This window comes from Dromiciops gliroides, chromosome 2 (genome assembly GCF_019393635.1).
Source record: "Dromiciops gliroides isolate mDroGli1 chromosome 2, mDroGli1.pri, whole genome shotgun sequence".
NCBI lineage: Eukaryota > Metazoa > Chordata > Mammalia > Microbiotheria > Microbiotheriidae > Dromiciops > Dromiciops gliroides.
Window position 1 is genome coordinate 236,429,795 of NC_057862.1, and position 13,196 is coordinate 236,442,990.

The following is a 13,196-nucleotide window of genomic DNA, read 5'->3' on the forward strand; positions in this document are numbered from 1 at the left end:
GAATATGCATATAGACATATGTGTATATGTATAAAAAGAAAACCTGGAAAGTCTAATCAATGCAGTGACCAACTACAAATTCTGAGGAGTCATGATTAAACACACTGCTCACCTCCAAATGAGGCGATGAACTCACAGTACAGACATTTTTTTAGACATGGACAAGGAGAAAATGTTTTGCTTGTCTCTACATGTTTGTAACAAGGGTTTTGTTTTTCTTGTTTTCTCAATGGGGAGCAGGCGGAAGGAAGTGGGAGGGAGAGAAGGCCAATCTTTGTTTGAAAATAAAATTTAATTATGAAACAAGTTAGGGGGTGGTGAGAATTGAGTGTCAGGAAAAAGAATATGTACCATTACAGTTTTGTTTACAGATATCCTCCCTGAGTACAGTATAAAACTAAAGGGGGGTCGAGAGGGTAGGGAAAGTGGTCCCAAAGTATGGTAGCCTCCTAGACAAACACTGTATGTGGCTCCTAGCTTTCTGCTTGGAAAAGGCAAAAAGAGGAAGTATATGAAGGCAACCCCTCAATTCCCTTTACATATAGTTTTTTTTACATATAATTTTATAGAACTTTTGTTTTTAAGTCTGCTGTGTTGGGTAATAAGGATTTACCCAAACAAAAAGAGGAGCTCAGAAAAAACGCTCCGAGCAAGGGATCATTATCACAACTAAAGGTCCCTCCTGTGATTTTTTTCAGGTATAGCAATATGCTTCATATGACAAAAACAAAAAATATCCCTGAGAATAATGTCCTTCTCTTCTAAAAAGAAACTAAGGTAGAAGGGATGCCCTTCAATAAAACTATGGAGCTAAGATTAGAACTTGAGTCTCCTGACTCACCCCTCAAACCACATTAGTTATATGTTAAGTTGGGAGTGGTTAGAATTGGTGCCTTTGGAAGGGAGAAAATTACCAGTGATTGGTAGCTATAAGACGCTTCATCCAGAAAGCTGGTAAAGATTTTACTTTGGGGACTTCTTTCCTTCATAAATTGACAAGCTGGGGCCTGGTTCAGTTAGTAACCTCTGAGTCACACAATTTCTAGGTCAGCCTTTTAGAATCTTGCTCAATGTTGTTTCTTTCCAAAATCAGTTTAAGGCAGAAACAATCTCTTTTCACAGAGAAGCTATTAGCACCAGGAGGCTGTCTCTTTTAAGTTTCCTCAGACCACTAAAAAAAAATTTCTGATATCATTTTCTGCTGAACTCCAAAGGAAATGAAACACTTTCTTTAGTAATGCTGGGGTTCAGAGTTTGCCTCTAATTACAACCCTCCTACAGGCACACTGCTTTGCAAACACATTAAGTGGGCCATGCTGCTGCTGTTTCAAGCAGTTTAATCACAGTAGAACTGTAGACAAGAGTCATAAAGTAGCTTTTATTGGCATCTCTCGTGAGAAGGTGTAGAAATTTCTGAGGAAAGGTGTCTACCTCAGCAAGGAATTCCACGTGACCCATAACATGTCACTGAATTGGAACTTTCCAGATCCCACAGAGATGCAGCCAGGTCAGCCGGAGGCTCCCAGGTCAAGCACTGTTGTTCCATTAAGATCCAAAGAACAGATCCTGGAATTCTGCCCTTGTATGTGTATGGCTGCAGAGGCAGTAGTTTCTATCTAGAGTTCAAGTCTTCTTTTGAGTGAACTTGACTCCAGCCTGTTCCCCAGTCAGGAGTAGGGTGCCTCTCATTTGATGTTTAGGCACATCTCCATTCAGTGTTTCCCAGCATCTACCTGAGCTCCATCATTTCCTGACTTTAGAGTATGTGATCATCAGGATGGTAGAGCTCACTCATGAGGCGGTAAATATAAGAGGGTGCATTCCCACCAATGTTGGAGATAAAAAGGGTGATAAGCTCTGGTGGGACATAGTCAAACACAGGGCAATGAACACTGACCTTCTCCAAAATGTCCCCTGAAAGGCAACAAGAATACATGTAAGAAGTATTGTCTAGTTTAGCTACTCCGATCAATTCCAAAGGACTCATGATGAAAAACACTATCCACCTCCAGAGAAATAACTGAACTCTGAGTACAAACTGAAATGTCATTTTCTCACTTTATCTTCTGGGGGAGGGAGAATACAAAATGGCTAATGTGGAAATATGCTGGGAGTGATTTCACATGTATAATTGATACCATATTGCTCACCTTCTCAGTAGGCGCAGGAGAAACAGGAGGATGGAGAGAATTTGGATCTCATTTTAAAGTACTAAAAATAACTATTGTCTAGGCCCCAAGTAACAGCAGTTAGGAAGAGTTATTGTTATTAAATACCACAAAAAGAAGAGTGGGCATTGTTTAACTCAGTCTAAATGATGGCATGATGGTACCAAGTCCTGTGCTATGCACCAAGGAGCTGTTTAGATCAACATTAATTGTTGCTAGGTCTTTACTCAATGAATTAAGCTACTGAGCTCTGAGGAAAACAGAAAAGGGGGCCCACAGACACTAGGTAGATAGTTGCATGAGGAGAAATGACTCAAAGCTATCCACCTGTGGCCATGATTTCATCAAAGTAACCCCCAAAAGGACTAGAACTGAGCTTCCGAGAGACACAGAACTATTTACTACACTTCACATAATTCTTTTTTTTTGTTTTTGGCAAGGCAATTGGGGTTAAGTGACTTGCCCAGGGTCACACAGCTAGTAAGTGTCAAGTGTCTGAGGCTGGATTTGAACTCAGGTCCTCCTGAATCCAGGATTGGTGCTCTTACCCACTGTGCCATCTAGCTGCCCCCACTTCACATAATTCTTAACACTGTTATCTTTTTCCACAGGTCTGTTATACTAAATTATTGAAGTCCATCTACAAGCTCAGATCTAGTCATCTTTGCCTCCATCATGTCAGCTAAAAACTTAATTAGCCTAAAACAAATTCAATGTTTTAAAGCAAGAAGTCCCCAAATGCCATAAACAGGATGAGAGTCACAGCCACTAGAAAAAATAATTCCTCTCCTTCCTTACTGCTGGTCACCGCTAAAGACAGCAATGGGGCAGTCCATTACTAACCCTGTGTGACAGGGAGCCCTGAATCTGAATTGCAACCTGGTTCTATCATAATCCTAGAAATCAGCTTTAAAAGAGCAAAACTGTACCCTCTGTGAATGGCAAGACTTCTTCAGGAGCTACAAACTTGTGGAATGAATCTTCTTCATTGGGAAACTAGAAAAAAAAAAGTTACAAAGAAAAATGACATAAGTAAAATACTTTCTTGTGGGCATGCATCACTCTCAACTAGGAAGCAGCCCTACTACTAGGGCCAGAGAAAGAGAGCAGTGCCTTACCTGTGGTGAAAGCTTAAACATGGGCGCACAAACAATGAGCGGAGTGGAGTGATGCTTAGCTGCCAGGGCCAGGGTGTGAGTTCCCGCCACTGCTCTCAGGGCACCATTGGCTAGGATGGTCTTTGTGCCAATGATCACCTTTGGAATGAAAAGAGCACCATGAGCTATGATGAGCTACCTAGGGAACAGGCAGGTGAGAAATAGAGGGACAAGGGAAGGGACAAAAAAAAAGTCTAACTGGAGGCCTCTGAGAACAACAGCTAAATTTTTGTTTGTTTGTTTTGGTTTTTTTTTTTTTTGTGAGGCAATTGGGGTTAAGTGACTTGCTAAGGATCACACAGCTAGTAAGTGTCAAGTGTCTGAGGCCATATTTGAATTCAGGTCCTCCTGAATCCAGGGCCAGTGCTTTATCCACTGTGCCACCTAGCTGCCCCAACAGCTTTAAATTTAAAATCAAAGCCCTGCAGTCCTCGAGACACAAGTAAAAGGGAGGTCAGGTCCTGGAACTATGGAATGCATATGAGATCCCCTTTTCTCAGTTGCTTCAGGCCTGTTTCACATTGTGGTGAAAAATAGGTGGGCAATGAAGCAAAAGGCCCCTTCAACTCTTGAGACATCTCAGCAACAGACAAGTTCCATGACACCAGGTTGTGGATTGCTTTCACTTCGAAAAGTCAGCTGGAGAGTCACTCTACTCTGCTGGTCTACCAGATCAAACTGAAGAGATGCCAAAGTGGAAAGGTAAGAAAATCTCTAGGCCAGTAATAGAAAGGGCCACAGACACATGTAAAAGACCAAACTCACATTTTTATTTACTTTGTCATCAATTGTTTTCTCTCCCTAAAGTGCCTTCTACTAGGACCAGTAATAGACCTACCTAGAGTGAAAGCTTCAACATGTCTCCATGCTGTTGTTAAGTGGACAGATGCCAGAGAAGATGTGAAATTCAATCTCCTTATATATGTAGTCAAAGTTAACGATGACTGTAATTCATGGCAAGAAAAGTATTATGTCTAACACTTTCAGCCATGTTCACTACTTAGTAAGGGATAGAATTTTACTTCCTCTCAATAGAGGAGGCCCCTATTCCTCTACTACATTTCACCCGCCAAGTTCTCAGTGATACTCAGAATGCAGTCCCTTCTTCCCAAATACCAGGGGCTCACATACATGTTGTCCCCCCTTAAATCCTGTATTCCTTTCTCTGCTCTCCCAAATATGTCAGAGTCTAAGCAGGGGCACAGAGAAAAAGGAATTAACATGGAGATAGGGGGAAAGAATTTCTGTAACTGGATCAATGGTCTCAACTTATATCTTCAAATAATAGGAACCCATAGAAAAGGAATACTCCTTATGTTAATAGCCAGTATCTCTATGCAGTATCTCCATTTCTAATAACTCCAAACATACTTACTTTGTTGACTCTTGACATAACAGCAAAAATGGCAGCATCGGTCATGACAGTTGTTTCAATATCCTCCTTGGCCAGATTTACTGCCATCTTATGGCCCTGAAATAAGGGAGAAAAACTAATGAGCCCTTTAGGAGACAAAGAGTGTGTTTTCCAATGTAATTTGGGCTGATCTGTTTCTAAAAGTTCATCCTGCTACAGTAGAAGTTCTTGGCATAAGCCCTGGTAACACTGAGGAAGAACTCTAATAGCAGATTGGAAACTAGTAGATAGTAAGTCCCTTAGCACTAAAGAGAGGAGCCATAAAATCCAATGGGGACACTAGGTACAGGTGGTCAGGATAGGCCTAGCTCAAAAATTCCATCTTGGATTCTGATATGTCCTTTATGTTCCTAGAATTGAGGTCAGACCAAGTACCAGCCATTTCTAAGGTTCCTTGCCCTATTTAGATCCCTAAAAGGGATATCACACACTACAGATTTAGAGTCAAAAGGTAAGCTCAGTAACTGCAGCCACTTCATTTTTATATGAAGAAAAAGACAGTCAGAGAGGTTGTGACTTCCCCAAGGTCACACTGATAGTAAGGGACGGAGCTGGCATTAGAATCCAGATCCTCTGACTCGCATGCCAGTGTTCTTTCTAATACATCTTGCTGTGTCAACACTTATGTCCTAAGTTCTGCAGTTCACTACTGTTCTCTAGAACCAACTATCACACATTTTGTGACCAGTCATATGATTTCATTTGTATCAGGAACTTCTGATGAGGAAACTCCCTCTACCAATGCAGATGTAGGTGCAATATATATTGGCTTTTGGTTAATTCCACTACTGTCTCACTACACAGAGTTATCTTGATCTTTTTAATCTTATCAGACACTTATCCCCAAGTCATCATTACCCCCTGCTTACCAGTTCAATCAGAATGGATCCAACCATCCCTTCCTTTACCACCTCCTCCCATCTTTCTCAGTACCTGGCAGAAAGGAGCACACTCTGCCACAATAACATGAAATTTCCGCTTATGGGCAGCCACTTTGAGGAAGGCTTCAACAGTTCGGGAATATCCAATGGTCATGATCACCTCATTGGAGTGAATGTGCTCCAGAGCCTGCATCGCTATGTTCTCAGTTGTCCCTTCTGCAAGTAGAGTCAATTTATAGGAAGATTAGATACCAAGTTGGGAAGAGAGATCTGAGCCCTTCATACAACATCCCACCAGCAGACATTATAGGGGACCTGGACCATAGGGGTATTATACTAAAAATGGCTGAAATTAAATGTTACAAAAGCCAAATTTTTACTCCTAATCTCAAAAGTGCAGCCACCTTGCCCCTTTGGTACCTGCTACAAAACCTAGCCCTATTTCAAAGCCTATGTCCCTGTGGTTGCTGGGTAATCTACTAGCTTCCTTTGGGGCCACTGGTTCTGAAGATAGTTACTTATTCAATCAAGAAATTTTTCAATCTGTAATTGCTGAAGAAAGGGAAAGCAAAATATCCATTAAAGTGTTCTCTTTCTAAAAGAAGTTTCAAGTCAATAACCCTGAATGCCAGATAAGAACCCCCCAAAGAAAAAAACAGATGGATAGGAAAGACTAAAAACAAAAGCACACAAAACTGAGATCCTAGGGGCTCCGTTATTTCTCTGATAAACTGTTGCAAATCTCCAAAGATCATTTTCAGTGAAGCAACACCACAGGAATAATAATAATGATAATCATAGATAGCATTTATACAGTCCTCTAAGGTTTACAAAGTGCTTTACAAATATATTCTCATTTGAGCTTCATTACATCTCTGTGAGGTAGTGCTACAATCAGAACTATTTTATAAATGAGGAAAATTTGACTGTGAGAAGTTTACTGACTTGCTCAGGGTCACAGAGCCAGGAAACAATTGAGGCACAATTCAAACTCAGGTCCTTCTGACTCTAAGTCTAGCACTCCATCCACTACACCAGATAGCCGCTCCAAGACTAGAGGCCTACCAACAACTATGGTTTTGAGTAGTTTTTCTCACATGTGAATTCAAAGCAGAGTCTCATACTGTGAATGTATTTATTATTGATGAGTCGAATTAATTTACTGAGTCTCTCTCTACTAATATGGCCCTAGATTGGTGATCTGAAGTCTAGAAGAAGTTTGTTAACTGCTCTGTAAAGCAAAATACACAACAATGACCAAAGCTGCCATGTGTCTCAACCCTTTCTTCCCAAGCAAAAAACACAGAAGGAGAGTTTAGGAAGAATCACAAACTAGATTACTTTCTATCTACATTGCGAGACAACCATAAAGACTTTTTCTCTTATCTGAGGAGACATACTGATCAGTCAGGGACCAGCCGCAAACTTACCCAGCTCTATCAACAGCTCATTAATAACCTCAATGATATTAGCTTGAAGTTGGGCATAGGGAAGACTAAAATCTTCATTCAGGCCTCCTGCCGTTAATAGCTTGTGTAAGGACTCCTGTTGATCACTCTCATCACTTCGTCCATGGAGTCTGAGGATTTAAGACTCATTATCAGAGAGGTGGATAAAAAGAAAGGATCTTAAAAGGGGTGGTGAGAGTCAAAGGTAACATAAGCTGGAAGGGACCTTAAAGACAATCTACTCCAAATCCCCTAGTTTTATAACTAAAAAATAAAGAAATCAGGGCCCAGGCAGAAAAACGGACTTGGCCAAGATCACCCAGGAAGTTGGTAGGAGAGTTAGGCCTTAACCCAAATCCTCTGTCTCAAGAGTCCACCACTTTCCCCATCGCCCCAGAACCAAAGAAGGTTGAGGCCCAGAGAAATAAAGTGACTTCCCAAGGTGGTGATGTTGCTCCTGGAGTGACTGCCCCAAGAGTGGAGCCCAGCCTCCTTCAGGGGCTCTTTCCACCGCTCCAGCTCCAAAAGACACGACCCTGTCGGGAAAAGGCCAGCAAGGGAAAGGGGGACCATACATTCCTTCCTCGGCACTAGCTGACACCTTCGCTGGCACAACCACCTTCTCCGGGAACCCTTTCCCCTTCAAGTCCTGTGTCCTTCATCTGGAATTACCTACAATCTCTCCTGTCTCTTGTTTGCGCCCAGTTCTTTGCATGGTATTGGCCTCGTTAGACTGTAAGCTCCCTGAGGACAGGGGCTCTGAGCACCGTGCCTGGCTAATCATTGGGGCGAAATTCGTATTTACTGAATGACAGAAGCAGCCAGGGGGCCGGGGCTGACCTGCCGTACTCCTCCCGGATGATCTTGAGCACCCTGCGCACCATGTTGCCCACGGTGGTCTCCGAGGGCTGGGCGGCAGTCATTCGTCGGCCCTCTTTCCGGATGAGCTCCATCAGCTCCCCTGCAGCCAGGGAGGGGAGAGCATGAGCGGAGTGCTGTCGGGGCTTGTATCCTCCCCACCGACCCCGAGGCCACCCCGGCCTCTACCGCCGCCCTCCTCACCGGCGTTGCTCCAGCGCCCGTGGGCCACGATCTGGCTGAGCAGCCCCACCGTCTCTCGGGCCATGTCTTCCGAGCTGCGCTGGCCACCGCCCCGCTTCAGCGCTTCCACGAAACTCTCGATCCGCTCGGACAACTCCATTCCCTTGTCGGCGGCGCCCGGCATCTTGCCGGCTGACAACCCCGCCCGCGACCCGGGACCAGGAGGCCAGAAGACACGCTACCGTAGCGAGACTGACACAAACAGACTTCTACTTCCGGGGCGGTCAGCGTATGCTTCCGGTCGTCCTGCCCCGTCCCGCCTTCTCCTCCTACGAACCAATCAGAGATTGGAGACTCTAGTCATAGAGGAAAGGAAACCGAGCGTCTATTTGTCATCGGTACGGAGAAAAGGAAGTGTGAATGAATTCTCCCTTACCTGGCACGCCGGGGGGTCATATCTGTCCCCGCAGTCCTCCAGACTCTATGACCCGTCACTATGGAAACGGCAAAGCCCAGCTACCAGGCCTTTAGTGGGAGGCGTTTCTCTTTTCCCCCTCAGCTCGGAGTTCAGTGAAGTTGAGGTTTACCTTAGCCGGACTGCAGAATCTCAAGGCCAACTCATAGCCAAAGTATAAATGGCCTCATAAACTCCATCTACCATAGCTCCAGCGAGGTGTTAGTCAAATTTATGCCTGAACACCTTCAATGAAAGGCAGCTGATTCTTAGTCAGCTTTAATTTTTAGAAAGGCCTTTTATTTTTTCCAGCATCGAGTAAAAAAAAAATCTGCTTTTTTTGAAACACCCACCCATTGCTCCCAATCGTGCCCTTTGGTGGCAAGCACAAGTCTTTTTCTCCAGGCTAACCGTTCCCAGCTCCTTTAATTAATCCTAAAATGGCATGGTCATATTCCCATGGACTAGATTTCAGTTAGCTGGGGGGAGGGAGCCTTTGTCTGAGACTGCATGTCCATGACATCTTCTAGGGAGTGGGTTTCGAGTGGGTTTCATTCTGCTGCCTGATCTGGTTGGTTCCCTCTATTTCAGAATGAACTCATGATAGGAGCCACTTCTTTGTATTGCCCCATAAACTGGCATTAACAGGTCTTTGTGGGTCTTTTCCTTTCTGTCTCTCTTTTGGAGAGATTCTGAGAGAGCAGCAGAGCTTAGAGTAGACCTAGATCTTCAGAAAATTAAGAGAAGTAGGATACATCTCTTCTCCCCATATCCCCTCCTCCTCCCCAACACACATACATACAAATGTAAAAGCCATTAAAATCTGCCTTGGAGGAGAAGTATATGGTGAGCTATAAGCTTGGGACAATGAACCAGGAGGAAAGTTTCTGAAACTGAGAATCTGACAGTTTTCACTTAGCCTCACAGATTGTCTGTTCAAGAGACAGAGGTAATTGGAGTATCAAAATTTCCTGAAGGAGGTACATGATAAAGTCAGATGTATTTAACCCTCTAGCATTATAGGAAAATTCCTGAACAGTACTGAGTTCTTGGCCCCAGCCAGAGAGAGGCAGGGGCATAACCTTTCAACTACATGGCATCCATATCTAAGTGTTAGGCATTCCTGAAGGTTACTTCTCTAGCATTCCCAAGTTTGAGAGTCATGAAATCTATTCATGGATTCTAGCCAGAAAAAAAAAAAGGACATTTCTACCAGCAAAATGCCAGAATGTAGACTTTTAGCCAGAGAAGGGAGATTCCCTGGTCAATGTGAGCCTGTCAGGCTGCTTTGTGAGCAATCCTAACTGCCAAAGTTTGAGGATCCTGCCATCTATTGAGAGAAGGGGAATTTCCTGAGAAGTTCCCTCTTGGGCAAGAAAAGATCATCAAGCACATGGCTTCTGGTGCTGAAAGGAGGTGTAACAAATGCCCTGATATGGAAGGACAAGGGATCCCAACTGTGCACTCGCCTGTAAGAGTAAGTTATTTGGACTGTGTATGTTTAATAAGAAAAAGAGTTCGTTGCCTGTCTAGCTTTCCTTCTGGGGACATTCCAAATGGCAAAGTGGTGCATTAGAGGACTTTAGGATCTTGGGGAAGGTGAAATATCACCAAAGAATTACATTGAAGGCCAGCTAGGTGGCACAGTGGAGAAAGCACAGGCCCTGGATTCAGGAGGACCTGAGTTCAAATGTGACCTCAGACACCTGACACTGACTAGCTATGTGATCCTGGGCAAGTCACTTAACCCTCATTGTCCTGCAAAACAAAAACAAAAACAGAATTACATTGAATGATTATGGACAATTGGGATTCCTTTATGTATTTGTATTTGTTTATGGGCTTTAATGACATCTTTGCTTTTTTTTTTTTGTATTTTCTGTGGGGCAGAATAAAAGCTATTCTGTACCTAATAAACATACTGTTGTTACCCTGAGTTCTTGTGCAGGGTAGGGGAGGAGCTGTACACTCATATTTGGGAAGAGCTAAATAAGAGTCATATTTGGAGATTTTCCTAAAGTGTTTAAGTTCTAGGTGAAGGAACAATGATCCAAAGAGAGTAATATTTTTGGCATAGTCCCCTAAGATCAAACCCAGTCTATGTAAACACAGAGCTTTGGCCTTCTAGGCTGTGGGTTACAACAATAACAAACACATTTATTTTGTGCTTTGTATTTTTCAAAGTATTTTCACATCCTTAGAGATAATTTAGGATAGTGGAAAGAGAAGGAAGACCTGGGTTTAAATCCCGTTTCAGATACCTACTTCCTGTAGTATCTTGAGCAGGTTCCTTTAACTCCCTGGCCTCGGTTTCCTTGTCTGTCAAATAAAGGAGGTTTAACTAAATGAGCTCCATGACCTCTCTCAGGTCTAACATTCTATTATCTGAATGTCTGTGTTGTTTAGTGGAGAGAGCACTCTCTGGTCAAGAAACTTGGTTTCCAATCCTGACTTGCTATTTAATCACCTATGTGACCTTGGCATGGTAACTTCTTCTCTTTGGGCTCCAGTTTCCTCATCTGTAAAATGAGGTTGTTGGTCACTAAATTATTTGTACCCTTTGACCCAAACATTTCATAGTAGGGCATATATGCTAAACAGGTCAAAGATACAAAGAGAAATCTCATAAGGTGGGCTTGCTCCAGCCTCACTGTATGAGGACCAAGTTTTCCAGTACCATTAGAGGGTTAGGGGCTTGGGACTTTCCTCTCTGCCATTGGCTAGAGCATCCAATATGTTCCCTAAATTTAAGGACCTGGTTAGTAGCACCCCAATTCTTAAATTAAAAAAAAAAGCATCAGATTATCTTTTTTTTTTTTTTTTTGGCAGGCAATGGGGGTTAAGTGACTTGCCCAGGGTCACACAGCTAGTAAGTGTCAAGTGTCTGAGGCTGGATTTGAACTCAGGTCCTCCTGACTCTCGGGCCGGTGCTTTAACCACTGTGCCATCTAGCTGCCCCAAGATTATCTTTTACAAAGGAATATTTACTTCAAAGACATAGCAGGAACAAACACACTTTTCCTAACACCTGGGGGCATAATCCCCCCAATTTTTTTACATTTCCTCATCCTCAGAAGAATAGAGGGGGATCAGGCTCACCATTTGACTCTGTTTCTACAGAGCATTCATTTCACCAAATTTCTGCTCAAAGACACTCATACACATACCCAGGCTAGCTTTCAGGGACCCTGGCTTCTTGGGATATCCTACTGGGCTGGCTATAACATCTAGTTTGAAATCTTGGGCTCTGAGATCCCCATAGTTCAAACTCCTGGGTTGGGGACCCCACTTCCTGAAATTAGAACTGAAAAGGTCAAACAACCCCAAACTCAAGCTCATTTCTTGGAACTGAAAGGGGGAGGGGGGCAGGTGGAGGAAGGGGGAGGCTCAAGCAGGGGTGTGCAGGTAAATGTTTAACTACCGGCTTGTAGGGTGAGAGCCAGTGTCCATCAAACACACTATCAAGTTTGATCTGCATTATTAATATTTTCTCCATCACTTTCTTAAATCTGGACAATCAACAAAACAATAAATCAAGCCTTGACATGCAACCAATTTGCAAGGTATAAATGTTCACACTGAAAATTTAACAATTGGCTCCCAGTTTGAGCTGGCTCCAGTGCATCCACTCCCTGTCTCCTCTCCCATGGATGATAGTACTTTAAGTCATCTGGGTATGTGCCAGAATATTATTACAATACTATGATATTAACAACAGCACCTCTTGTAAAGATATGGAACTGAAAACAAAATTAATGTTTACTGATTTGGGGGAATGGCTAAACAAATTATGATATATGGATATAATGGAATATTACTGCACCAAAGGAAATGACAATTAGATATAATTCAGAAAAACATGAAAAAGACTGAGTGAAATAATGCAGAGCAAAGTAAACAGAACCAAGAGAAGTAATATACGCAGTGATTACAACAGTGTAAATGAAAAGAACAATTAACACGAAATTGAATGCTGGGTAATCATAATAACCAATCTTCTCTCTGGAGAATAAATGAAGAAAAAAAGCCCCTGTCTCCTTTCAATCAATTAACCAATAAACCAGCCCATAAACATTAAGTACCTACTATGTGCCAAGCTGGGGCAACTGGGTAGTGCAGTGGATAGAGCACCAGGTCTGGAATCAGGAAGACCTGAGTTCAAGTATGACTTTAGATACTACTTGTGTGACCCTGGGCAAGTCTGTTTGCCTCAGTTTCCTCCATCTGCAAAATGAGCTGGATAAGGAAATGGCAAACCACTCCAGGATCTTTGCCAAGAAAACTCCAAATGGGGTCATGAAGAACTAGGCATAACTGGAAAAAAAGCCTAAACAACAAAAATGTGCCAAGCCCTGAGCTAAGTGATGGAGCCTAGTGGAATTTTCACCGGCGAGATGGAGTTCTTTGGGTATTGTATCACTGTCACATAGAGTTGGTATACATCATTTAGTTTTGCATCATTCTTTTTATTCCCCCTTTGTTATAAAAGAAAACTTACTAGGAGACAAATGGAGGAGGCAGTACATCTGGAAACGGCACATTGTAAATGCAAACGGGAAAAAGAAACCTTAAGCAAATAGAAATATATAAAATCTAGCAAAACTAACAAACAAAAAAACACCAATTAAATCAA

At 42.8% G+C, this 13,196-nt stretch overlaps 1 protein-coding gene across 1 annotated transcript; it reads right to left on the reverse strand.

Annotated features, from left to right (window-relative positions):
- Positions 1 to 1,357: 1,357 nt before the first annotated feature.
- Positions 1,358 to 8,387, reverse strand: EIF2B2 (eukaryotic translation initiation factor 2B subunit beta). The gene is made up of 8 exons (XM_043990095.1): positions 8,131 to 8,387; positions 7,909 to 8,029; positions 7,051 to 7,199; positions 5,673 to 5,836; positions 4,701 to 4,796; positions 3,287 to 3,424; positions 3,098 to 3,164; positions 1,358 to 1,914 (listed from the first exon to the last, which is right to left on the reverse strand). Exons 1-8 carry the CDS (start codon positions 8,291 to 8,293, stop codon positions 1,757 to 1,759), a joined length of 1,056 nt encoding a protein of 351 aa, XP_043846030.1. The 5' UTR covers positions 8,294 to 8,387; the 3' UTR covers positions 1,358 to 1,756.
- Positions 8,388 to 13,196: the final 4,809 nt, after the last annotated feature.